Here is a 26,730-nt window from a genome sequence, read left to right as displayed (position 1 = left end):
GTACAGGTCTCTGTCATTCATTCATAATTAAATTAATTTGTGGTAAAGTGAATGAATTATTATTTCTTACCTACGTGTCTCTTATTTTTCTTCCTAAGCTGGGGAGGTAGTAAGTATAGCCCAGCTGGCTTCTCTGGCAGGTCGGCCTGTGTCGTCGTGTCAAGGAAGCAAACCCGTCACCTTCCAGCTTCAGGGCAACAAGTTGACTCTGTCTGGAGCACAGATCCACCAAGTTCCAGCAGCTTCCTCACGCCCAGTTCAAGGTTGGTGTCTCCCACTAACTGTGGGTTTTCTAGTTTTCACCGATCAGATTTTATGGTTAGTGAAAGGTGTAATACCTCGTTTTGTTTGAACTTCAAAGTGTCATATTGCTGTTTGGGATAGGGGGCTGCTCAAAACAAGTTGTATTATCATTTTTACCTACATTTTGATGCCAGGATTACTTCTGAGTCAAAATATTCTATGCATGTTAATTAACAAGAAAACTTGGGTGCAATCATGTAAATATACTAAATTTAGCCATACAGGCCCTGGAAGTTTGATAGCATTTATCTATTGTGGTTATAGTTTAAATGGGACCAGGATATCCTTTGACCTCATTTTTATCTGATTTGAAATCAGACTAAAGATTAAAGATATTATATGTTTTTGGATTTTTGCAGAATCCCACTGCAGCTGGACTGCTTTATATTCAGTTATGCCAAAGTCTTTTAATCCGTCAATCAGAAGATAATCCACATTGGTCTGCTTCATTTAACTGATGACTGTTATTGTCCCGTAATTGTGATTGATTTCTTATTTACATAAATCCCATCCCGTCCCATAATTAGGGAATAATTAAAGTCCTTATAACAGTCTGGTTCACTGTCACTCTACAGGTAATGTGATAAACCTGGTCCCCGGTGGCGTGCAGCATCACCTCATCAGCCAACCTGCACAGGTGGCTGTCCAGAGTACAGTCAGCACACACCCTGCAAACAATCCCTCTGCTGCCCCCCCTGCTAATCGCCTGCCACACAACACCACCTCTCAAGGTGTTAAATCCTTCTCCCTCCTCCTTTTATTTTAAGTATGAGACTTCCTGCTGGATATATGTAACCCATGTTTGTATATTTAATGTTTTTCAGTGTCCTCAACCATGGTGAGCAGCCCTGGGGTCGTGAAGATCGTTGTGCGTCAGTCAACAGGCAAGGAGGGCGGGCCTGTGCCCACCCTGGCTGTGGCCCCTTCCCCTCGTGTCGCTCCCCAGCCATCCCCTTCCCTGCACCCACACGCCAACACGACCCCCGTCAGGAACACCGCTCCACTGCAAATTGCCCAGCGCACCCCTGGTCCTGCTACCGCCCACTACACCATAGCTCCTCCCAGAAACCCTAGCTCAGCCCCGAACCAGCCCCAACCCCCTCGCCCTGTCCTCAAAGTAGTGCAGCCTCCTCCTCCATCGAGCACAGAGCAGCCAGGTGAGAGAACGGGCTTGAGCTGTTATTCTCACTGAGCTGAAATTCAGATTGAATTCAGATGAAATGAAGATTGCATGACAAACCGAGCTGGGTCCAGTTTTTAAGCTTTATTTCTTCTTTTCCCTAACAACCTGCTGCAAGTTAATAAAATTTAATGTATAATGAAACATACAGGCATGCAAAAAGGTATTTTTAAGTAATGAAAATAATTGGATTTTAAATCGAATAACACAGAGATTCAAAAGAAGAAGAAATAAAAGTGAAATTGACTTTAAAGCAAATCCGTATTGAGTTTTTTTACAGGAGGCTGTTTTCTCTTCTGTCTTTCTGCAGCTCCAGCTCAGGTGAGCGCCTCTTCTTCTGCTCCAAAGACCTCAGCAACACCGCGGGAAAGTAGCAGCAGCAGTCAGACAGCAGTTAGCACAAAGTCAAAGTCCAATCTGGGTGCAAAAGCCTTCCCTCCACCCAGGAAGGTGCCTCGTCCCGCTCCCCGTTCGCCTTTCTACATGGTAAGCAGTTTGTCCCTCTTGGACTTCACCTTTTAGATATTTAAAGCATCTGCAATCATTTTTTTTGAGGTGTTACCCAATACTTCTTCACCTAGTTAAAATAAATGCCCCCCTGTACTGAGACAATCTAATGTCCTGTTATTTTGGAACCATGCATCAGCGCTATGTAGACATGAACCGGGACGTTTCTAAACTGAAAAGATGCATGAAACATCAGTTTAAAAAAACAACAACAAACAAACCAAACTTTATGTGTGCCAAATCTCAGAGCGATGGAGTTGTAAAGACAAGTTTGATCATAGCATTCAGTCAGCAGGGCTCAGCTCACTAAAATAAAACTACATAATCAAAGAGGTTTCACTGTTACGCACAGGTATGGATTTGACATGTTCCGGCTTGTGATACTGGCTCCGTGAGACTTTTAGAAAAGCTTCCACAAAGAAAATTAAAGGTTCATTATTTTGCTTTTACATCAGGATAAGTTTGTTATACTCATAGCTGCCATACCCAAGCTGTTCCAACAGGTTGTTGCACTGCAGTAGCCGACTTGTAAAAGTGTTTTTGAGGTCTTTATGTGGATCACAATGTTTAGATTAAGGCGGTATGGGAACATTAAAAACCATAATCTATGATCTTTAAATTTTATTGGTTAAATTGAAGCATGTCAATAAATTATATACATCTCTGATGCCAGTTTACCAGTTTGGCAATTTTTTTTTTTTTTTAATAATTGAAATTCATTCATCACCATCGGCATACAGCAATAAATGATTTAGCCTACCTTGTTTCGTAGACAATAAACTGGTTTTATAGAATAAAATGTCAGGCTCAATAAAACTGGATTAAAAAAGCTGACAAAGTGCAGTAAAACACCAGAAAAGAAAACAGATCAGCTCAGTTTATCAGGTTGAAATAAAGTGTCAGCGTTTTTCCTCTCCTGTGGTGCAGACGGTGGTCAAGTTTATCAATGAGCAATAAGTTTGTCATGTGAACTTCAAAGTAGATTTTTTTTTTCCAGTTTATTTCCGCTGCCCCCAACTGGTAAAGGAAATCAATTACAATCATTTTTTCTCCATTGTACATTTAAACAAGACTGAGCCTGATATACGAGCATGTTTTTCTTAAATATGCTGTCAACACTGCCCTGATTTCTGTAGCCTCCATTTACTTGTATCTCTTTACCTCAACAGTCATGGCTTGCAGACTCCGAGAAACAGCAGCACGACAGCCGGCTGGACTTCATCTTTCGAGTCAACGAACTCCACTGTGGAGCAAAGCCCATGTACGGTCAGGAGGTTCTGGACTTCCTGACTTTCCTGCCCGGTCGTCGTCCATCACCTGCTGCCCTGAACCCTCAGGGAGAGTGGGGCCGCTCTGGCCAGAGCAGCTGTCTGTATGCACAGCAGCAAAACGAGCACGACTACTGGTTTCACAGTCACGCTGTAAGAGAGGCCATCCACAGCATCGAAGGACGGCTGGAGCTGCTGAGTGACATCATAGACCGGTACTTAGCTTAACAGTCGTTTGGTTATTTGATATTACAAAGCTTCAGCTAAGGAGAAGGAGCTAACTTTGCTGTTTGTTTAGGTACACATTTGCAATTCCTCCAGTGGAAGCTCCACCCATCTCCATGCACTGCTGCCATCCTCCGCCATCTCTGAACCACAAGCAGGCAGTCTTCTCCTCCATGTTATCAGCTGAAGTCACGCCGCTCACTCGCAGCCTCCACCACGTCCAGTCCTATATGAGGACGCAGTTCCCTGACCTGAGGCTCATACAGTACGACTGTGGTGAGTTCTCAGTGTGTTTTTTGTTTTGTTTTGTTTTGCAGAAAACCATGGAGCACCTTGTGGCAATCCACACCTACATCAGATACTCCTAATCACAAAATCTAAGGTTTAAATAAAAACGGTGTTGACTTGCAGGGGTGACACAAAGCAGGAAAATCCAGGACTGTCTAAGTATCCATTCTCACCTATAAGCCTTTGACAGGATGTTTGATAAGACTGTCATTTACTAATGTGGGGGTCACCCACAGCTTAGATCCCATTCATCCCTCATCACTGACTCGATCCCAGATGCACACTGGCAACAACTTTAGCAAAACTCTCGACTGTACTGCAAAATTGGCACTAAATTTTCTTGAAATAGTATTTGGTTAGTCTTTTCTTTCCACCACTGTGTTTTATGCATAAAAGGCTGCTTCAAAGAGTTTACTCCATGTGCGATTATTAAATAATTTTATGCTCCTGCAGCTTGTTTTGCTTGCTGGTGGCTCATTTTGTGTCTTCTGTCTCCTGTTTTCAGGTAAGCTTCAGACTCTCCACACGTTGCTGCGAAAGCTGAAGGCGGGAGGCCACAGGGTGCTGATTTTCACTCAGATGACTCGAATGCTGGATGTGCTGGAGCAGTTCCTCAACTACCACGGACACATCTACCTCCGTCTGGACGGCAGCACCCGGGTGGAGCAGAGACAGGTCAGCAGTGATGGTGTTTTGATAGCGTAATCTTCACCTGTTCCGCTTCCAGGCAAGAACGAGAAAGCTGTAGTCTGTCTGTGATGCTCATTTCCTCTGTTTGTCTTCTGCACGCCACCACCAGGCGCTCATGGAGCGCTTCAATGCAGATCGACGCATCTTCTGCTTCATTTTGTCAACCCGCAGCGGCGGCGTCGGGGTCAATCTGACCGGGGCCGACACTGTGGTGTTCTACGACAGTGACTGGAACCCCACCATGGATGCTCAGGCTCAGGACCGATGCCACCGAATCGGCCAGACCCGCGACGTCCACATCTATAGGTGACTTTCTTTTTCCCTGCTTTTACTAAAAAAAAAAAAATCCTCACATAAAAACTTTCCCAAATCAAAGCCCACTCCCTTAGCTAAGATTTAAGATGCTTTGTTGTCATTATGTAGTCACATAATGAAATTCCGTGTGGTAGTTCTCAGTTTAAAGTCAGACACAATACTATAAAACAGAGACAGACATACAATAAATAAGCATACACAATAGAGACTGGACTCACAGACAAAAGACACAAAGAGAAACAAAAAGCTGAGAGCACAGAGCCGCTGCATTGAACATAAAAAAAGAAATGTTGTCAACATCTGTTTGACACATACGAGCGTTCATCTTGTTTGACTTAAACTGATGAGCATCTCCTACCTTCTTTGCATAATTTCAGAAGCAAAAGCAACAAAAAAAAAGTAGGAATAAAAATCTAAAGTTTAAAATGGAAATTGGAGCTCAGTAGTGTCTGAATTTAAAAGATCTGCAGAATCTGGTTAAACGCTTCACACCACCTGGTCAGCACCAACCCATCTGGGTGTAGGGGGAGGTTTTATACACCCGATAATCATTGGCCCAGTGAAAAATAGAAATGTGATTGTTAAAAGACTAAATAGTTTTATGTTCCTCCTCAGGTTGATCAGTGAGCGCACGGTGGAGGAGAACATTTTGAAGAAGGCAAACCAGAAGAGGATGCTGGGAGATATGGCTATCGAAGGAGGAAACTTCACCACGGCCTTCTTTAAACAGGTATCACGTTTACACGGGGCCTTCTTTGTAAAATAAATGCCCTTCAGTCAAGCCTTTTTTTCCTTCTTTCTTCTTTTGTGTCTGGATAAGCTCAGTGATTCATCTGTGCATGATTAATAGTTGAAAGGCGCTCAAACATGTGGGTGGGTGCTTGGTGCATAATTGAATACAGTCACTGGTATCATGTGAAGGGATGTTTTTTTTTTCAGTGCTGGATGACAGGCCGAGACCTCATCCCCCTTTTAATTAAATTTGTTCAAACTGTCTTTTATATAAATACTACTTGTGCTTTTTTTTTTTTCTTCTTTTTTTTTTTTTTTTGTAGTATAATGGAGTTTCTTCTAATTGGTCTTTTTGAGTTTAGTGTGTTGATGACATTAAGCAGTTCAAGTGCCTCTTGTTTTCTCTGTCTCATCAAGCACACATAACCCGTTCTGCCTTTGCTAAATGTGTCCGACTGTCACTTTGTTCCTCAGCAAACCATCAGAGAGCTGTTTGATGTGAATGAGGGGGAGAAGAGGGAGGCGGCGGTGGAGCTGTCGGTGCCCCAGGCTGAGGAGGAGGAAGCCGTCAACAAGCAGAGCACCACCATCCTGGAGCAGGTTAGAAACTTGGTGTACTTGATATTTACCACCCACCTTTTGGTGATTACCAGGAACAAAATGTACGTTTACTGCAAGTCTTTGCTCTCAGCCTATTGAAATGAAAAGCTTAAAAAATGATCTCATGTTAAAGGTGATCTTCTTATGAACTTCTGGACTGTTTCAAGAATTTAGCGATTCCTTTATTGACATTACTCATCGATTCAATTCTTGCTTGATCGACACTGGGTTCTCATTGGCTCTGTTTTGACAGCTAAGTAGGAACAAAGAAATTACATTCATGCAAATCAATTGTATACTGTGGGTCAAATGTTTGTTGAGGTATTTCCCGTCTTTGTTGTGATCAGTGTTGAAACTTTGCTCAAAAAAGTAATTATTACACAGAACACTTTTCTCAAAAGTAATGCAGTACATGACTTAATTACTCCTGGGAAAAAGTACTTTGTTATACTACTTGTCACATTACTTTCACTCTGCGTTCTTGGCTAGCTTAGCGTTAGCATGCTGTCTGGGCAGATTCTTTTAAAGAACCGTTGTTGGTTTTTTTGTGTTAGCACCATAATGCAGTTGTTTCTGTCCTGGGTATGCAAGTTTCCACTTTACCGTTCATCTCGTCCTTTTGTACAATAAAAGTAAATGTTCAAATCCATGCTCTAGACTGCTTCGCTATTTTCCTCCTCTGACACACAAACTGAAATAAGCTGATTGTGCAAGAACCGTAATTGAACTGGTTTTCTTCAATAACTGGTTCTCGATTCCCATCCCTAATGGCTCCCAGTTTTGTCGCTTGATCTAACACGAGAACTCCCGTCGTGTTCCTCCTCTACTTGTGCCCTGGCTGTACTTGAACTCTTGATCTCCTCCAGCGTGTCAAAGCCTTGATAATGCACATTTTCAAAAATGTTCTTGCACTGTGCCGTGTGCTGGGACGCACCACAGTTTAGATAATTTCTGCTGACACCCAGGGCTTAAAAATGAAGCAATCTGAGGCTGGCTTTGAAAGCAAGCCACCCCCATATTCATGTAAACATGTATATGAGGATGGCGATGGTGTTAAAATGCCCAAATTTACAGCAGGACTAAACCCGTTTATAGACCAGTACAAAAACATTTCTGGACTCTATGGATAGTTTCATCCTTTTCCAACTCTGCAGGAGACGGAATTTATAATAACTCCTCCATCTGGTCAGGGTGTTGTAGCTGCTATTTCTCCCCTCCTCCAATTCCATTCACTAACCTGGACCACTGTTTGAAAAGAATACAATAGAATAACTTTGGAGATTCGACCAGTTTGACTAGGCTAAGTTATTTGATTTTTAAAACCTGAACTTTATTTCACACCTTGTATGCAGACATAATCCAAGAGTCAGGAAAAAGTTTTACTCCTGCCACATTTATCATGGTTGTGGACATTTACCTGATTATCTCCATCTGTTTGCTTCAGGCGCTGTGTCGTGCCGAGGATGAGGAGGACATAGTGGCGGCCTCTCAGGCCAAAGCAGAGCAGGTGGCCGAACTGGCGGAGTTCAACGAAAACATACCGCTTGATGACGGCGGGGAGCAGGAGGAAGTGGAGGAGCTCTCTAAAGCCGAGCAGGAAATAGCCGCACTGGTGGAGCAGGTGAGTAAAAACACATCGGCTATAAAAATGTATAATATAATAAAATATTAATGCTCTGCTGAATCTTTGAATTACAGTTTGTTTAAACGCACCTTTTCCTCTGCTTGTCTTTAGCTCACTCCCATTGAACGCTACGCCATGAACTTCCTGGAAGCTTCGTTAGAAGATGTGTGCAAAGAGGAGTTGAAGCAGGCTGAGGTAAAATCACAACTTTCAACTTCAGCTTAATAATTAGTGATTAATACTTGAAAGTAATTTAGACAATAAAGGGAAAAGCAGGAACGAGAACTAGAAAATATTTGATTTCGGTTTAAGTCAAACATTTTTAACTTGATAAAACTTTAAAGAAAATCTTCTCCTCTTGTGTGTTTAGGAACAGGTGGAGGCTGCCAGGAAGGGTCTGGACCAGGCAAAGGAGGAGGGCCTGAAGCTCCACACATCATCTGATGATGACGAGGACGACTTTTTGTCAACACCAACTTCTGCCGAACCCGCCCATCCAGCTCCAGCCCGTCGTGGTCGTAAACCCAAGGACAAGACTGCCACCTCTACAAGGACTAGCGGCCGACTCCGCGGGGCCTCGCCTGAAACTGAGCCTGAGCCCACGACTCCCAGAGAAGTGCCTGAAAGATCCCGCTCAGGTCTGAGAGGACGAGGAGCTGCCAAAGACACAGGTTCTGCGTCTACGATCCCATCCCGCACAGACCACCACAAAACGTCATCATCCACCCGGGTTCAAGATTCCTCCAAATCTTCGAAAGCGTCATCTCCCGCCAGAGATCACCAGAACGCCAAAACCAGGACTCAACCAAACCGCTCCCATCCCAGCCCAGTGCCTTCCCCTCCTACAGCCTCGCCCCCTGGTGGGAAACAGCAGTGTGCTGGGGAGACGGACAGTAAAATCTCCAAAACGGGGAGGGAGGAGAAGGAGGTGGAGAAGGAGAGGAGGGCGTCTGAGTCATCGTTGGAGTCCAGCTGTCCGGCGGATCATCAGACTAAGGATGATGACAGTAAAGACTGCGCCATGTCTCCTCCCTCCACCAGCTCACGGTCGCCTCGCAAGCGGCAGTCAGCTGACGGTGAAGTGCTGCGGGGACTGGTTGAAGATTCACCATCAGCCAAAGTTCTGCGGAAGCTCCCGGGCCGGCTAGTCACAGTGGTGGAAGAGAAAGAGCCACGAAAGAGGCGGCGGCGAGGAAGTGGGACGGGAGGTGGTTGCTCTTCAGAAGAGGCAACGGCGGAGGACAGCGGTGCTGGATTTGTTGACGAGCCAAACAAGGAGGACGCATCACAGAGCCCAGATGGCAAAACTAAAGAGACTGTTACCAAATCCCCTCTGGACCAAGACGCTACCCCAAGTCCGCCTGTGCACCCTCAGCCTGTCAGAGGCTATCCTCCATATTCCCCTCCTCATCTGTCTCCTGACATGCCAGTGCTGAGGAATCTTCCCTGTGCGGCGCAGATTGGAAACCGAATCTCGTATGGCTGCCCAGATGGGAGAACAGCATCTAGGGAGAGGACGGGGAGTGAACCAGTCCAAGAAAACGGACATCCCACCAGGCAGAGACGCTGCTTCCGCCTCTGCTGCGGAGTCCAGCGTGAACTCTCTCATGCCACCTTTGAAAAGAAAGAGGGGCCGGCCCCCTAAGACTCCCACAAGACTACCTGAACTTGACAACGCATCGACCACATGCCCACATCCCATCTCGGCAATTGAGGAAGGAAACCCGCCACTGTCCCCTAAACGTAAGAGGGGTCGTCCCCGCAAGGACTCAACGACCACGCTAGAGACCGTTAATGAGAGTCAGAACACTGATCTATCAAAAACTGATTCCAGGACAGAACTGACGATCTCAGAGACCCCGCCTCCTGCTGCTATTTTTGAAATGACTCAGTCTTCACAGTCGACCAAAGCTGATCAGACAGACACTAAAACTGAGGCTTTGGCCCCGCCTCCAAATCCAGCCTCCTCAACAAAGTCAGATGAAGTTTCCACACCTGTCTCACTTCCCACTTCACCTGCACCCCAGGTGACCTCACTGATCTCTGAGACTGCCTCTCCCCAAGTGGTTGCTTCAGCCCCAGCTCCAAGTCCAGCCCCAGCACCAGTCCTCTCTTCTTCCACGTATACCTCCACCCCCGTCAGCAACACAGCTCCGTCTCCACCTGTCAGCGATGTCTCACCTCCTCCTCCAGGTGTTAAACCAACACTTGTGGTTTCCACAGTTTCAGATGCTGCTGTTCAACCAGCTGTGGAGGCAACCACCACCACAACCACACCAATTACACACTCCACTCCACCCACTACGTCATCTTTCAAAGCTGTTAAAGACCCCACCCCAACACTCACAACAGCTGCTACCACAGCGTCTGTAACAGTTAGTATTACACCACAAGTCACCACTGCAATGACATCACCTCCAACTACTTCTCTTGTGAAGGACTTGCCACAAGCCTCTCTAGCCTCCACACCCTCCAGTCATCCTGTATCGAGTCTGGATACAGTTTCACCCAAGCAGACCCCTCCAACTACACCTTCCCCCAAACAGACCTCCCCAGCTCCATCTTTACCCAAGCAGAGCCTTCAAGCTACAGCTTCGCCTAAACAAGCCCCTGTAGCTACACCTTCCCCCAAGCAGACCTCCCCAGCTCCACCTTCGCCCAAGCAGACCTCCCCAGCTCCACCTTCGCCCAAGCAGACCTCCCCAGCTCCATCTTCGCCCAAGCAGACCCCTCCAGCTACAGCTACGACTGTGACAGCTCCAGTAAAAACAGCACAAACCAGTATGTTAGACTCAATCCAGACAGTGTCTGACAAGACTTCTACATCACCACCGGTCAAAACAGTGGCACCATCTTCTGGTAATACAGCTCCACCTTCCCCTCCAGCCAAAGCAAAGACAATTGAGACTGCTAACAAAAGCCCGACCGAACAAGCATCACCAACTGCAGAGGTTCAGGAACATGTAGAGCCCGAAAAGCCTTCAGCATCAAGTCCAGTCTGCACGCCTCCTCCAACTACAACTTCCACAAGTGCTGCTACACCTGCAGAGGCAAAGAAGGCTTCAGCAGCTTCATCACCCCCAGCAGAAGGAGTAACAACACCTTCAACTGCAGCGCCCTCCAAAGTCCTCACTTCTTCTTCTCCTCCCAAAACTGCAGAAAAGACTGACAAGACACCTCCGGTAACAGCTACAACATCAGCATCACTGTCTGTCACCATAGCTACATCATCACCAGAAAAGTCTGCTTCCCTAGGGTCAACAACCACAACCATCACCCCTGCTTCAGTAGCTACAGTCACAGCATCCACAACCAAAACAGCTCCACCCGTGTCCACTACACAAACCTCTGCAGTCACTTCCTCTCAGCTACAAACTTCTTCATCCACAAGTGTTCCTGCACCATCTCAGACCGAGGAAGCCACACCTGCTCCCATATCCGCTCCCTCATCCACTCCCCTCGTTGCACCATCTTTAGAGCCATCAACAGAGAAAGAGTCAGCTTCTAAAAGCGACCAAGAAGAGGTGACAGAAATGGAGGCTGAAGCTGCGATGAGTAAGGAAGACGACGACAAAAACTCAGACATTAGCCAGTCTCAGCCTAAAAGAAGAAAGGTGGAGAGTTCCTCTGAGACCAAAGAGTCAGGAAGGCCCCAAGGAGTGGGACGAGAAACAAAAACCACAACCCCCATTCTGAAAGATGAAGCTAACCCTCTGGAAGAAGAGAAAACTACTGAGGATCAGAAACCTGCTCTCCAGAAAAGGTCACTTAGTCGCCAGAGTAGCCAGGAGTCTGCTCGCTCTTCTTCGCCATCGTCTGGGTGCTCTACCTCCACCCTCACCCGCCATGCTCACCACAAGAGGACCTACGAGAACAGACATCCTACCAAGAAGAGGCGAGTGGATCCTACATCAGAGGCAGGGAAGGAGGACAAGGAGGAACAAGGCGAGGAGGAGGAGAAGATAGAAGAGGGTAGTGAGACGGACCTTCCCCCCACTGCCTCTCGAAGGAGGCGCTCCAGGTCTCCTTCCTCTTCCTCCTCTGACTCTGACAGCAGCAACAGCAGGAAGGAGCACCGGCTCACTCGCTCAGCAAAACGCAGGCTCCAAGATCAGGAGAAGGAAAAGTGCACCAAGGACAGGAAGGGAGCCAAACCAGCACGCAGCTCGGACAGAAATGCGTCAAACAACGCCAATGCGTCCACGGGAGGAGAGTCGGGCAGCGATACGTCTTCTGTTAGGATCACCAGGAAGTCTGTGGGATCACAGCCGCCACAGGACACTAAAACGCTGACCAACAGCACGCCCTCGCTACCTCCTGAGCCAGAGGTTCTAGGGAAAAGGTGCTCAGCACTCAATGCAGCAGCCAAGCTTTTAGCTATGAAAGGCAGGGTGGACACACCAGGCCACACACCTCGGAAAGACTCCACCCCTAAAGCTCCTACGACTTCCACCACTGCCCCTTCGGACAAAAACCAAAAGCCTAAAAGTAAAAGTGTGCCAGCCTCTCCTCAGAGCAACTCTGTGACCAATAACAAAAGCAGCAAACCTTCAACACCCAATCAGGCGAGCCGATCTACATCACGCTCCACCAGACAGTGCCCTGGCTCTCTGGTTCCACCCTTAGAGGTGGAGTACAAGAGGCCTAAACCAGAGGAGAAAGAGAGAGGGAGCAGGAAGTCCTCGAGGGGCAAGGAAGGCGAGGGAGAGACGCGATCGTCGTCAAGGGGCCACAGCGCCTGCAGCAGCATGAGCAGCGATGGCGAGGGCGACTGCGGCGGACGCAGCAGCAGAAGCCGCAGCAGCAGCAACAGCAGCCAGCGCACCCTCAGCTCCCAGAACACGGAGCACCGAGGTTCCCGCTCCCGTGCCACTTCCTCCGGCAGCGAGCGGGAGAGGGACCGCAGCCCTGAGCGGGCAAAGAGCCGTGACAAAAAGGAGAAACAACACCGAGAGAGTCGCAAGGAGAGCAGGAGGTCCCAGAAGCTCTCGCAGGATGTGACCAGCAGCTCGGGAACCGAGGGGTCAACGCCAGACAGGGTGCTACGGAGTGTTGCTGCACTCGCTGCAGTGCAGGCCCGCTCACCGGCCGCAAGCACCCGCTCCTCCTCAAGCCAACAGCGTCACAATAAGACATGATTGGAGTGCCAAAGGGGAGAATTAAAAAAAACAAAAAAAAACAGAAGCGAGGGTGTGGCGGAGCGTGATACGAGAGCATGACGTGATCTCCAAGGTTGCTGCTTTGTCTGCACTCTGAGGAAAAACAAGAGCAAACTGAGTGCTGCACAAGCCAGGGACCTCACCGCCTCTCGGGCCCTCTCCCTTTCTAGTCGGGGCGCGCCAGCTCTGCTTTTGAGCGCTGGGGGAAGGCTCAGGGACGCTGGACTGACGGTAAACAGGTGGCGCCGCTGTCGAGCGTCCAGATATGTGGACATGCCGTGGATAAAACTCACCACTTGGACTCGGAGGGGGTGGGGCGTGGGTGGGACAAAAGGTGCAAGTTGTTAGTTCACATAATGTACTGTAATCATTAAAAGACTGGAACACTCAGATGCTCTGTTAAGACAGGGTTAACGGCGCCCTCTGCTGGGGTTACCCATAAAAAGTAATTTGTGTGACATTTAAAAGTCTCGAGTGAGCGGTTGTATTGTAAGTTGAAGGTTTTAGAAAGTTTGGTTTTGAGATTTTCTGTCCTGACTATTGTTTCTCTGTAGTCAGTTGATAAGTTATGCATATTTTATTATTTCTTCCAGGTTATTAGGAAGAGAACAGATCTGTCAATGTGATCTTTGCTGCACTATGCTGGAGCTCGTCTTTTTGTTTGGCCCCTCCTCTCCCCCTCTTTGTTTATTTTTTATTTTTTTATTTTATTTTTTTTCTCCATGTCACTTTCTGTTCATCGGATTCGAAAATCCAGCCTTGCATTTCTCTTTTGCACATCTTTAATAACGTGGCCCTCGGCTTTTTTTCAGTACACCGTGGTGTTGTGATGCGTTTGTTCATCAACTGAAGTTGATGAATTGGTTCCTGGTACCTGACGATGTTTGTCTCCAGTTTGGAAAATGTATTATCTTTAGTCACACCACAAAATCCAGCTTTCATCCCCCCAAAACGTCCTAAAGGCAGTTTAAAAAAATTACTTGTCACAAAAAGCCAAGTAAATGTTGAGAACTGAATTTAAGAGTGCCTCTGTGGCCAAATGGTTTTGAACCCCAGATTGCCTTGTGAAGCACCTGAAGCAGGGGTGTTAAATTTCTCTTATTCAGTTATTAAAAAAACAAATTAATCCAAAAAATGATGTGGGGAAAAATCCACCCCTTACATGAAACAAGAAAGGAAAAACACCCCGAGCATCAGTGCTACTGAATTAATGTTTCATTTTTCACCCGAACTTTGTTTTTCTCTCACATCATCGATTTTGGTTCATGTTTAAAAAAAAAAAAAAAAAAAAAAGAAAAAGAAAAAAGTATACTTGGACAAAATAAAATATGTGAATAAAATTACTGGTACAGTTTGAGATGACTGTAAATTGTCGATTTACTTTTGAGCAAAGATGATATCTGGTGGGGGGGCGGGGGGGTAGTTTATGGTGATGGTCTTACTTTGATTTCTGTCTCTTTTTGTTGCATTCCTTTGATCCTTGTAATTCCACATTGTTTTACTTGAAAATTATGGCAATTACAGTTGAATAAAAAGACCAAAAATTAGTTGCTTTTTTTTTTTTTTTTTTTTTTCCCCCCCAAATGAAGATTTATTTCTGTGACCAACACAAGAAAGAAGAGCTGGAGCTCTGCAACCGTCTGCTGAGCTTCACCTTCTATTAGTGCGACTCACCGAACTCCAACTCTTAATGGAGTATCTGACAAATATGGTTTTCTGTGTAGCAGAAGCCATCCAAGAGGTTATTAGTTTGTTTATAGATGTAATCTTAATGCCTTCGCTTCCAAATATCATGACTTCTAGCTCCAAAAATGCAGTTGGAGCTAGAAAAAACAGTTGAAGCCAACAGACCAACTTAGCTGAGGTTAAATCCTGAAGCATGAAAAACTGTCAGGTCTGAAACATCTTCTGTATCTGTAACAGAGAATCAACTGCTTTTATGAAGCACTTCTGTTTTTATTGTAATACTTTTACTTGTTTTCCTAAATCTTGCCTCTGACATTTGCCCTCCATACTTTCACAGACTAACACTAAGACCAATGAAAACTAAACTGAATTAAAACAAAGTCGAAATAGAATAAAAATTAACTAGAGAATATAACTGCCCTCGGCTCACCTGATTCATGACATCTGTAACATTTTTGCGGTGAGTTTATTGGCTCAATCACTAGTTTTAGCTCTTAAATATAAATCAGCTAAAGAGTTTCAGTGTCACAATTACTGACCTCATGTCTGGTTTCAAATCAGCTTTTTTCAATCATAAAAATGAAATGTTTGGTAAAATACAAAATTGGTCTGTGTTAACCTGCATTTTTGTCCCTGTGGCTACAAAGGCAACAGCTGCTCTCTAACAGAACAGGAAGGGAGGAGACCCTGACTTATTTTAATGAAAACTGCCCACTGACTTTTTTTCCTCCCACCAATCAGGATGGAAACACCCCACAGCTGAGTGTTCAGCAAGCTCGCAGGGATGTTTTCCATTTTCCTGTGAGGTACAGTGTTCTTCATTATTTCAAACCACTGTACACCCGGTGCATTAAACAGATCACAAAAATGCATAGGCAGGTATTCCAGACTTTGTCCCCCCCAGCAACGTTTTCCAGTTCTTCCTGGGGATCCCGAGGTGCTTCCAGGCTCCTTTAGAGGGCCAGCTGATAGTTCAAGACTTGCTAATCTTAAAAAGATACAAGGCAGACTGAGGATAATGGAACATGGCGGTATTTTATTTTAAAAACAAATGTATAATAAAATAAATGAGCGATGCAAAATTTAAACAGCCATAACTTTACACAGTAGCAGTGTCACTCCCCTCCATCCTCTGCCAGCCTTTTTCACAGCAACTTTTCTGCTTCTGAACGAGGCGTCAGTGAGAAGCCGCCTCTCAGTTTTGGTTAATTTTTTCTTTTTTAAATGGGTTTCATTTGTCCCCTTGGTGTATTCTGACTCCAAAATTTAGCAAAAAAACTGCATAATGGGACAAAAGGGTGAGAAAAAAACTGAACAAAACACGTTGAAGTCTAAAATACATCCATCCCTTTTTGTTAATGCACGACGTCACATTTGCAAAGGAGAAGGCACCATTTCTGAAGACGTGTGTGTGTTGTTTAAGCAGGCGCTTGCACAATGTTTTGAGTCAAAAATGCAAACTGGAAGGACACAGGAAAGGGGAAGCATTGGACCTGTAGTGTTGAGAGACCTTATGCAAATGTGAAGAGAAGTGAGGAGGAGGAAAGGGCGGAGGGTAGGGGTTATTTCACACACACATACACACAAAAAAAAAAATCTGTATTTACACTTGTTACATGTATGCAGTATGAAAACAAAACCTTTGAAGTTTTAAAAATCATCTGCATAAATTTTTTTATCACCAGCAACATCGGTTATGTACAATTATATTAGTCTATTTCCTGTATCCGACTATAAAAGGCCTACATTATAAAATCGTTCTTTAGGTCTCCAATTCATCCAGAAGCATCAACGTTACAACAGTTTTCCTGAGTACAGTATGACGAGTGCCAGTGTTTGATCAATACTGCTCTGTGCCCCACTCAAGGTCACTTAATTCCTCTTTTTTTCTATTTTTTTATTTTTTTTAACACAGGAGGGGAAGGATCGACTGGTGTAACAGTCCACAGTGAGTCCCGCTGTTTGTTTTTGCAGAACAGAAACTGACAAAACGTGCGGCGCCGGCATCGAGCGCGCAGCACAGATTGTGAGATTAAACGAGAGAGCACATCTCTTCCATACAACAGAAAAAGTGGAGAGCAGGACCGTTAGGCGGACAGGAGGGTTAGAGGAATAAAAAAAAAAAATCAAACTGAAATCCACTGACTCCGCTCAGCTGTACATCCTGTGAGCTGATGTATACGCATGAATGTGTGGATTTGGGGGTATCCATAATGTGCTTCTGCTAACTTGCACCACAGGGTGTTGCTAGGATGAGAAGGTGGTGACCAAGGCGATGATGATGATGAGGAGAAGGATGGCCAAACAGATTCCAATCCAGAGTTTTTTCTGCAGCGGGAGATAAGCACACAGGTTAGAGTCATTCCAGGAAGGAAAAATCAATCCCCCCCACCCCATCATGGTTTCAGAGTGGGGCCAATTTATAGTCTCCGACACACAGAAACAAGTACAGCGGCCCCTTTTTCTGTGGGATAGATCGCTGGTTATAATAAGTTACAGCATATGAGAGGTCTCATTTTAACCCAACATGTAATACCAGGCTTGTTTTCTAGCTAACAAAGGCGTGGTTTGTAAAGTTAACCTTGTTTTGTTTCCTTTCCTTTCTTTTGTGCATGAGCAACACACATGGTCTTTTTCCAATCACGTCATAAAACCAGAGCTTTCCCAACTGATCATCATGAGCCTGTGAAGCTTAGCTGGTGCCATAAAGTCTGACCAGATGGGGATTTAATTCAAAGAGTCAACACCCAAAGACAAGCTATTGTGTTTTCAGGGCCTGTAACTTGCACAACTTTTGAATGGCTTCAATAAACAAGCTAAAGTTGCTGTATATAAAAATCACCCGATCGTGATCGGGTCAGGTGGGAGATGCTCACTGATTTTATATGGGATGATGTGTTCAAGATTAAAGCAGTTTTCCTGCAAAGAGCTCAACCTCAAGCCAAGATTTAGTCACTTCTATTTATTTTTATTTACATAGCGCCAAATCACATCGGCAGTTTCCTTAAAGTGCTTTTCACTTTAAAAAAAATTAAAAAAAAAAAGAAATCAGTATTTAATAATAAAACCATCCCCTTTGAGCAAGCACTTTGCGACAGTGGGAATAAAATTTCCTTTTTAACAGGAAGAACCCCGCAGCAGAACCAGGCTCAGGGAGGGGTGGCCATCTGCCCCGGTGGGACAAATCTGGATCTTGTTTATCCAGAGGGTCTCATTTGTGAGCTTAAAGTTGACCTGAAGCTGTTTGATCAGTGCGATGTGTCATGTAAACACTAAAGTCGCTCCATTTCATAACCATAAGCAACATTCAGGAGCGTTAAAGCATCCCAGCATTCGAAATACAGCTAGAAGATGTGCCTGGTATCAAAAAGGAGACGTTCACATGCTGTTGCTTGTTTCGACCAGACACCTGTCCCACATGGTTATATGACCCTTCAAAGTTACCGAAAAAGCACTTTAAGTTTTGTCCAATGAATTATAAGGGGAAAAAAAGGGTCCCGGTGCTTGGCTCTCATCTCTTATCGTGTAGTTAAGAGCTATGAAGGCTTAAAAATGCACACATGAGACCCTAATGTGCAAAATTACAAACTGAGAGCAAAAACTGATCAGGAAAGTGTTTGCTCAGGTTATATATTAAAGCCTTTTTTCCCCCCATACATCCTCACTTCACAGGAGTCGCCCCCTGCTGGCCAAGAAAGCAGCACTTCACTTATCACACAGTCTAGGATTTTTAATCTTTTTAACGAGAGTCTGATAGAACCAGACAGATGGGATTACCACAATATTTGAGAAGCTTAATTTATTTGCTGTTCTCCTCCATTAGAGCAGTTTCCAGTGTCAATATTTACAAAATCTCCGACTCTGGAGCGTGCTGCCGTTAAGCACACAGAGGCCGCTCCTCTGCACGTTTAGCACAGTGATCGAGTTTTAGTGGCGATCCAAACAGCATTTCTCTGCAAGGCAGCATTTTCCAAAGCAGAATAATGAGGAAACTCGTTTCAGGAAGTTTCACCTTGCGTCACTCATGTGAATACAGGGCAGAGCTATTCTCTCATAACAGCACGGAGGAGGAAGAAAAACAAAGAGGATCGGAGCCCTCTCCTCGTTTTCCCTGTGAAGTACCCATGAAACCAAAAGAGGATACGACTCTCTGCAGCACAAAGTGTCCGTTTATTGTCATGCATCTCTGCTGCTTCTGATTTAGTTTTTAATTTAGGAGATTTTAGGACAACTGCTTACACTAGGAAAGCTGGTATATTTATAGAAAAAGGCACTAAGAGAATATTAGGAAAACAGCGAGTCGTGTTTCCATCTCTTCATCAACACATTCTGGTTTTCCAAATTTAATGCTAACCATTAAATTAATTACTGTTTAATAACAAGCTTAAGGACGTATTTTCATAGATTTTACAGTTTCACTGAGTGCCGTCTGTGTAACTCTGACCTCTAAATTGGAAAATAAGTATTTCTCATCCTTTTTTTTTTCAAATGTATTAACATCAGGTAATGTCTGCATGGAAATAACCAACAATCATGCTTGATGACAGTTGGTTAGGCCTCTCTACACTCGCATTTCTGTCAGTGTGAAGCTGCTGTGTTCTGTTCACAGATGACAACAGCTTCACGCCGATGACGGCCTCTGATCACAGGTCCCACTAAAGGACTTCAGGTCATCATGCCACCCTCACTGAGTCTGATTCTGACATGTGTACATGTAGGGCTCGGACCAGCTCCTGCTCTCTCCTCCACACTGTGGAGACCCTGGAGGAGCTGAAAGAGATCTCATGCTACTAGTAGCGAAACAAAACTAGAGGAGGGATAAGGAGAGAGCACGCACTGTTGCTTTCATTTGCACCAAAGCAGCTGAAATCATAAACGTTTCTGCTTCCTAACTGGACAGACTGATCCTCCTGAAGTTTAATCTTCATGTTTTTATTTTAGAGAAAAGTGAGAACCTGCAGAAACGAGCACCTTAATGTGAATGTGGGAAAACAGTCTCTTGGCTAAGAGGCTTCGCATCGATTTGCATCCTTGTTTAGATTGTGTGTGTAATCGAGCTGCGAGAAAACTTGGTTTCGTTGTTGCTGTGAGTGCAATGAAAGTAAAAGTGACGCTTAGATCGACTGATTAAAAAACTGTCCTTTTCATGATGTCATTCGGGTTTCTCTGTGCGTACCTTGCGTGATCTATGCTGATACGTGACCGCTTTCTCCAGTTCGCCCTTTGCTTTCTCCACGTAGTCTGAAGACTTGTTGATATTGTTCTCAATCCTGTCCACCATCTCGCCCTGCGGTGAACAAAAACATCACAATCAAACGCCATCCGCAGCCCGAACCAGCTCCACCGACTTCATTGGCGCTGCGTTACCTGAGCCTCCACCTCCATGGCGAGGTACTGGAACATGTCGTGCAGCTCTCTGATGCTGCTCTCCAGCTTCAGGATCTCATCGTGCCGGGACTCGATCTCATTCAGAGCCTGCCTCGTAGCTTTAGTATCACTCAGGATCTGGACACCATATTTATTAGGGAAATCGTGGACAGCAGAACCAGGCACAACTTTTCAGGGGGTCATCTATGAACAGCAGCACAAAACCTGCAGGATTCTTCGCACGAGCTACTTGAGTTAGACTACAGCACAGCTAAGGGCTGCACAGGATATTCTTACCATATCTGTAGTCCTGTTTGAGCAGTTAGAGAGGTGTGTGAAAGTTACTAACCCTGCAGCCACAGAACACCTGCATCTGCTGCAGGGAAGTCTATGTTGTGGTTTCTCATGTTGAAACACACTTTCCTTTTTGTTAACTTCGCACGTACTCACATTTTGGGTGAAAACATCCGTCTGCCCGCTCTCGAGCATCGCATCCAGCTGCTCATCTGTCACGTTGCTGCCAGCTGAAGACAGGAGAAAATCAAATCAGAGCGTTTAGAGGAACGCGCAGAACGGTGAAGATATTGTTCTGTCCTCGTCTACAGCTGATTACAGCGCTCCCATTAGCATTATTCACACTCTACTAGAGTAGCTTTGCATGATTAGCAGTTCAAAATAATCTCTTTATCTTAAACTTGAAGGCGTTTCAGCCATTCCCCTTTTAGCAAACCCTCTTCTGACTGACGGGTGGAGCTGGGTGGGTGAGCTTCGAGATAAGAGGTCTATTTAGGTCACTGTAATATCCATACATCAACATTTTAGAGCAGTTCAAGGCCTGAGCTTTTTAGTTTGTACCCAAACTGACTTCATTATTTGACTGTATGGTTTCGTTTAACAGGAACGCCCACCACTGCAGGATATGACAGGAAATTACAGCAGTGCTTTCTAGTCATTCGTGACCACACATGAAGCTGTGCAGAGCTGCTAGCCGAGCACCTTTGACTCATCTTTGGTCAAATCAGCTTCAAGCACCAGCATGGTGTCGGAATTCTTTTAAAGTGAACTTGTGCTTTTCCTTTAATTCATGTCCAGTTTTAAAGGTAGATGATCAAATTTTAAAATAATGTGATCAGTTTATGTACACATACTTCCTGTGAGCCAAAAGCTCAGGCTTCAGACTGTGTTCTTCTAGTCTTGGCTCAGTATGACGTTACAGAGAGGGGATATTTCTAATATGGTCACAAACCCCACCCACCGGCCACCCAACCCTTCTGTGTTTGAGGGGCAGCCAATTAGGAGAAAGTTGGCTTTAAAAAGGGGGAGGAGCTAAAACTGCTTTTGGTACAGTACAAGATTAAAAAATAAAATAAAGGATTATTTTGAAATGTGAATCATGCAAAGCTACCCTAGTAGAGGCACACTGCACATTAGTGTGAAATATCCATCTCACCCCCTTTAAACATATGTTGTGTCATTTTAAAACAGAAAGTGACAGAAAGAAGAAAACGGCATGGCGTTGTCACCCGACTTTAAACCTGTTGCCGTAGTGTGGAAGTGATCGGTAAAACTGATTTCCCCAAGTGAGACCACAGACCACAAAAATCTGACAAGGTGACAGATATATCTCCTCGGCGCTGCGTGCTACTCACTGATTTTCAGCTGCCTCTGTATTCTTTCCACGTTTCTGTCCCTGTACTGAGCCTGGATGGTGTTACAGTGGCCCATGAGCTCCACAAACTCCTTGGACAAGATAGTGTGCTGGCAAAAGGAGAGCGAACGAAAAAGGAAGCAGAGTGAAAAAACAAATGTAGTCGTAATTTCCCTCAAAATTTCCCCAAAACCAGCTGTCATTTTCACAATGAGTGGCCATTACAGATAACACCTACGATTTAGCTGCTTTTAAAATGGTTAACAGTAACCGCAGTCTAAACTATCAGCACAGCATTCATTTCCACTTTAAGGCTATAAAGTCACATGACCTCGATGGCATGCTGTTTACAGAGAAAATAGAAAGAGAGGGGCTTTATGTTTTTAGCTGATTACAAAAAGTCTCAGGTGCTACCTGTGTGCGCTGCATTCGAGTATTTATGGGTATGTATTTCCCATCATCCTCTCCCTTCTTGGGCTCAATACCTGTGGAAAGATGGCCATAAGTCAAGCCATGCTGAACAAAATAATAAATCTTTTCCCCCTGCAGCTCAAAGATACTCACTCTTCAGCTTTCTCTGGATTTGACCAGCCAGTGTTTTGATCTCGTCTCGAAGAGTTTGGAGCTCTTTCTTCATATCTGTGCAAAAGATCAAAAACAGTAAATTTAGCAAACAAAACCCTTGAATATGACAACCTGATCGCCCCCTCTCCTCTGACAGTTTACTAACATGCTTCTGTCTGCAACTTTCGGTGAACCACTACACCTTATATATGACGATATATTACGCACCTTCCTTCGGTAGCGCCTCGCCCAGCACAGTTTTCTGTTTGTTCTCGAGGTCAGACACCATCCTTTTGAGCTGCTGGAGCCCCTGGTGAATTTCTTGGGTCTGACGATAACAAGGAAAGAATTTTAGGGAACAAAAGAACTATTTTGTTAGCTCAATTTATCTCATATATCGAGCAAATCTCATCCTATTCCCTCTATCAGTCCTTATAGCTAAAATGGGTGCAGCTCCCTCTGATATCTATGAAGCAATGCCAACATATGTAAGCTTTCTTTGTGTTAGCTGGCTCAACAACACCTAAAGTCCCCCATCAGAGACAATAACGGGTATCACACAGGCTTTCTGCTCCAGGCTCTGACTGCACTCACAAAAACAAGGCACTACTGCAGTAAATAATTCAGAGAAGCAGTGCTGCAGAAAAGTGTTTGTTTTGTGAATTCATAAATTAATATACCATCACATGAAAAAAAGAACGTTTCCACTGGACTCTCTGCAGTTCTGTAAGAAGTAGTAAGTCCGTAGCGTAACCAGATCCCCTCTTAACCCTACGCCGTAACCTGACGTGCACCTCCTAAGAAATATAACTACATGCTGGGTCGATGTGGCACACAACACGTGGAAGGTTATGGCGTAGGGTTAAGAGGAGGTTCCAGTTTTGTCAGTTATGACGCAGCTTTCCTACGCATTTGATTAGGAACACCTGGCTGCTACTTGCCCTCTTATTTCCTGCTGAAGCAACAAAGGTTTTTGATGAGACAGCTGCGAGTTAAAGCTGTGAAATGTTTAACTTGATTCATCATAATATTCAGTGAATTCAGGACTAACAATGGACCATGGCTCGATGACAAAGGTGTGGAAACCACTTCAGTCTGTGGCCAAATTAAAGTCAAAATTTTAAGATGCCGGCTACAAATTTTGACTTATGGATGGAAAAAGAAAAAAGTTCTTTAGTGAGCGAGCTTCCATGATTAAACCCTGTTTACACTGCTGCTCAGCTTTCCTCAGCATGAAAAATATAAGCATACTTACAACATATTCTCAATCAGTGAAAGCACATTTCCAGATGATTTTTAACCAAAACACTGAACATAACCTTCTGCAGACCAGGTCATGTGTTCAATCTAAGTTACCATAGCGATCCAGCCAAGTAAAAAGCCACCTTCATGACAGTTGAAACTGACTTCAGGCTCAGTATGGCTCGCTAACCAATTAATCTGCCTTATAACTAGACTATTCACACTGGTTGAACAACTACTGATTTTTTAAAAAATAAAACACTTGCATACAGCACCGTTAACCCACTTATTTATGCAGGACAGTTTAAACTGCTCTGACTCCTCATCTATTTAACCTGACACTGGATGTCCAGCCTCTATGGCTCCCTGCCCTTACGTCCTTGTGTCCTCTCCCCAGATAACCTTGGTCCTTAATATCCTCCAGCTTCTCTCCTCCTGTTGGTGAATGGTGTCACAAACATAAACGTCTTTCTAAAAATTTATAGTGGCAAGAAGGTCAAGTGGATCAGGCCTCATATTTTCCATGTTTTTGCTTTGGACCAATAAAAACAAAGAACAAACCAATTTCTATCCACGGGCCATCAGGCTGGATCACTGATGAACTGTCGAACTTTAATTATTCATAATTGTACATTTGCAATTTTGTGCATTTATATTAACCTGTAAACTGTGTTTTGCTTGTAAACGTCTTGAATCTTGAAATATGAGAATATCTAAGGCATTCCTGACATATTAGTCACACTTTTTGGACCTTTAAAATACTTTCTAGAGGGAGTTTTCCATACCAAGAATAAGACTCCAAGGACAAAAATGTGGATATGCATAAATTGATAAGTTTCTTCAAACCATTTTAAATCAAAACCAAAAGATATTCAAACACATTACTATAGAGGCCTAAGATCAGCGCAGAGAATAGTCACATTTTGTGATATTAGGTGAATAACTCTGGTTCCTTACTCGTGACAGTTCTGGTACAAGGAGACTGGGAGTTAGCAGACTACGATTTGTTGACAAAACAGGTTAAGAACGCATCAGCAGCAGTCTGTGATATTTAAGCCTCTGTAGTGCATTTTTGTCTCTCTTTTGCACAAATGTAAAATTCAGAAGTGTGTGCAAACTACCAAAGTGAATGAGTATCAGGAGGACAGTGCAGATCATTTGATTTTGGGGGATTTTCCAGAGAGAAGTGCGTGATGTTTCTGCCTCACCTTTCTGAAAAAGGTTTCATTTTCCTTCTCTGAGCCTCCAGGTCTGATCAGCGCTTTGCCCTCCTCGTCGTCATCCGAAGCCTCTGCGGTCTGAAGTCACATTGATTTTAAATAACATAAACAGAAGAAAAACAGTGAGTGCTTTCTCGCTGTCCGAGGATGTGAATCATGAGCCCTGCCCTGTCCCGGCCTGCCCTATCCTTTAAGGAGAAAGGACTGAAACGGAAGTTGTAAGTAAAACATCAATAAAGTCAACTTTTATAAAGAGAAATATCTGCAAAAAAATCCCACTTAACCACTTTTTGATTCCCTCTGCTCGTCTAAGTTGTCCCTGGAGACTCTTAGGTTAACTCGGGTAAAGTAGTGAACTGGGCTAACTTAGCCACGCTAGCGGAGCTAGAGCTAATGTTAGCACTTTACTTTGAAACTCACATTTCCTAATTCTTTGGTCCGGTCCCTCATTTTTCCAAAAGCGAAGGGAAGAAATCAAAAGTAAAAAACGCTGCACTGAAATAAAGCGAGCCGCTCCCAAAGCGTAATATCCGCAAGGTTCACGCCGCCGCTGTCATTCAACTAGTAAACTCCAGCGGCAGCGCGTCTTCTTCTGCGGCCCACTCAACACTCAACTCATCGACTCACTGGCGCCCCCTGTCATAGCAGGAGGAACTGCTGAAAGGCTCTAATCGTAGGCTTTCTTCCCAAATACTCACTACGTAGAATAATCTAGGCATATAAAGATAAATAAAAAATATGTGCGAACATTTATATAGATAAATAAACACATATTGTGTAGATACAGTTGAGATATAAAGGTCGTGACTTTAGGATATTAAGATTAAGGAGGCACAGAAAAAGAGAATAGATAATTTAGTGGACAAGTAAAGGAAAAGAGGGAAAAAATAAACAGGAAAAGCAAACAAAGACTAACAACAATATTTTGGTCATGGGTGTTGTAATGTAATAAAATGCAATTGTAGACCTCAGACCTCAGAACTTATTACAAATTTTAAAATTATGCCAGTTTTATATGGTCAGTAATATTGCTCACTTACTCTCGTACTTGCAGATGCTGTTGATATGTCGACTTAAGATCTAATGTTATTTTCATTGTTCTGTGCCACCTAGGCACCAAAAGTTACATGTGGGTCATATTGTGGCAGCATTATAAACAGTGTGACTAAATTAATTTTAAAAACATTGATTTGTTCCAATCGGCCTGTAACTGCTGTTTAATAGTTTCTACCGACTGGAGAACAGCTGTTACCTCAGGAATCAAAATCTTTTTCTATAAAAAAAAGAAATTACACACAGAGGCAGAAACAATTCAGTCCATGGTTTGCTTGTTTTTAATGCCTAAAAAAAAAAAAATCAGATTTCGCTATAAGTGATGAATTTACTGGTGCAGTCCAAACAAGTTGAAAGTAAAACCCTGTAAAATCAGCTGTCTCCTGAGTTGGTGTGAAAAGTGCAGCCTCTGAATCTGAAGAGTGCTTTCATTCAGATCCAAATTATGTGGAGGTAACTGCACTAGAACAAGAAAGGTTTGCTTTACAAATCCCGAAAGACGTTTGAAAGTTTGAAACACCTGATCCCTGCTGAAAGTGAGGAGCTCAAACATTTCAGTTTAGGTCACAGCTCTAATATCTGCTGAAAATCAAGAACTGAAATTATGGAACAGCCTGCAAGAGCATCAAAACTGAAGTCTGCTGCAGCTCCATGACCACAGTATACAGTGATCCTCCAAGAGTCTGCAGCATTTCTTAAACTAACTGCTGGAAATATCTACACAGCCTATGGCACCAACACTGAAGCCCACTACCTGCAGAAACACCACACATTCTCCAAACTGGTCCAACTCTTCACCCTGAGCTGAGTGACACCACAGTGAAAGAACCACAGGCTGCTATACAGACTGTAAACACGAGCAGTGAATTTTACAGGATGTTTCTGAGAACTTTGAATTCAGTCAGACATTGGGCAATGAGGCAGAACAGATAACAGCCCTAGAGGAAAAGCATGCTGCCTTAATCTTGGAGATAGAGCAGTGGAAAAGGACTGCGTAATACTCAAAGAGATGAGGCAGAAAAAGCAAGGGTATTTCTTCAAGTAGAAATTTATAAGAAA

The 26,730-nt window shown here is 44.2% G+C and overlaps 2 protein-coding genes across 5 annotated transcripts in view; one reads left to right on the top strand and one right to left on the bottom strand.

Moving 5' to 3' along the window:
• LOC120722981 (Snf2-related CREBBP activator protein) overlaps positions 1-9,492 on the top strand; it is a 36,567-nt gene extending 27,075 nt beyond the window's left edge. For 3 of the 4 annotated variants that reach the window (XM_040014188.1, XM_040014190.1, XM_040014189.1), the window contains 13 exons: positions 99-263; positions 879-1,034; positions 1,128-1,460; positions 1,794-1,969; positions 3,160-3,473; positions 3,557-3,759; positions 4,277-4,446; positions 4,571-4,767; positions 5,392-5,506; positions 5,983-6,108; positions 7,553-7,729; positions 7,844-7,927; positions 8,103-9,492. In XM_040014188.1, the coding sequence (XP_039870122.1) occupies positions 99-263; positions 879-1,034; positions 1,128-1,460; positions 1,794-1,969; positions 3,160-3,473; positions 3,557-3,759; positions 4,277-4,446; positions 4,571-4,767; positions 5,392-5,506; positions 5,983-6,108; positions 7,553-7,729; positions 7,844-7,927; positions 8,103-9,377 (3,491 nt within the window). In that variant the 3' untranslated portion in view covers positions 9,378-9,492. The remainder of the gene's footprint in view (positions 1-98; positions 264-878; positions 1,035-1,127; positions 1,461-1,793; positions 1,970-3,159; positions 3,474-3,556; positions 3,760-4,276; positions 4,447-4,570; positions 4,768-5,391; positions 5,507-5,982; positions 6,109-7,552; positions 7,730-7,843; positions 7,928-8,102) is intronic. The other variant, XM_040014191.1, reaches the window with a different exon arrangement.
• A 6,101-nt stretch (positions 9,493-15,593) lies between these two features.
• stx4 (syntaxin 4) lies at positions 15,594-25,229 on the bottom strand. Its single transcript, XM_040014204.1, has 10 exons — positions 25,039-25,229; positions 24,607-24,696; positions 22,385-22,484; positions 22,157-22,231; positions 22,007-22,077; positions 21,594-21,702; positions 20,395-20,468; positions 19,945-20,082; positions 19,754-19,864; positions 15,594-16,905 (listed from the first exon to the last, which is right to left on the bottom strand). Exons 1-10 carry the CDS (start codon positions 25,066-25,068, stop codon positions 16,825-16,827), a joined length of 879 nt encoding a protein of 292 aa, XP_039870138.1. The 5' UTR covers positions 25,069-25,229; the 3' UTR covers positions 15,594-16,824.
• Positions 25,230-26,730: the final 1,501 nt, after the last annotated feature.

The sequence above is a fragment of the Simochromis diagramma genome, unplaced genomic scaffold, assembly GCF_900408965.1.
Source record: "Simochromis diagramma unplaced genomic scaffold, fSimDia1.1 OVJJ01000669.1, whole genome shotgun sequence".
Lineage (NCBI taxonomy): Eukaryota > Metazoa > Chordata > Actinopteri > Cichliformes > Cichlidae > Simochromis > Simochromis diagramma.
Note: the sequence above shows the minus strand (reverse complement) of the source record. Positions and strands in the feature narration are given on the sequence as shown.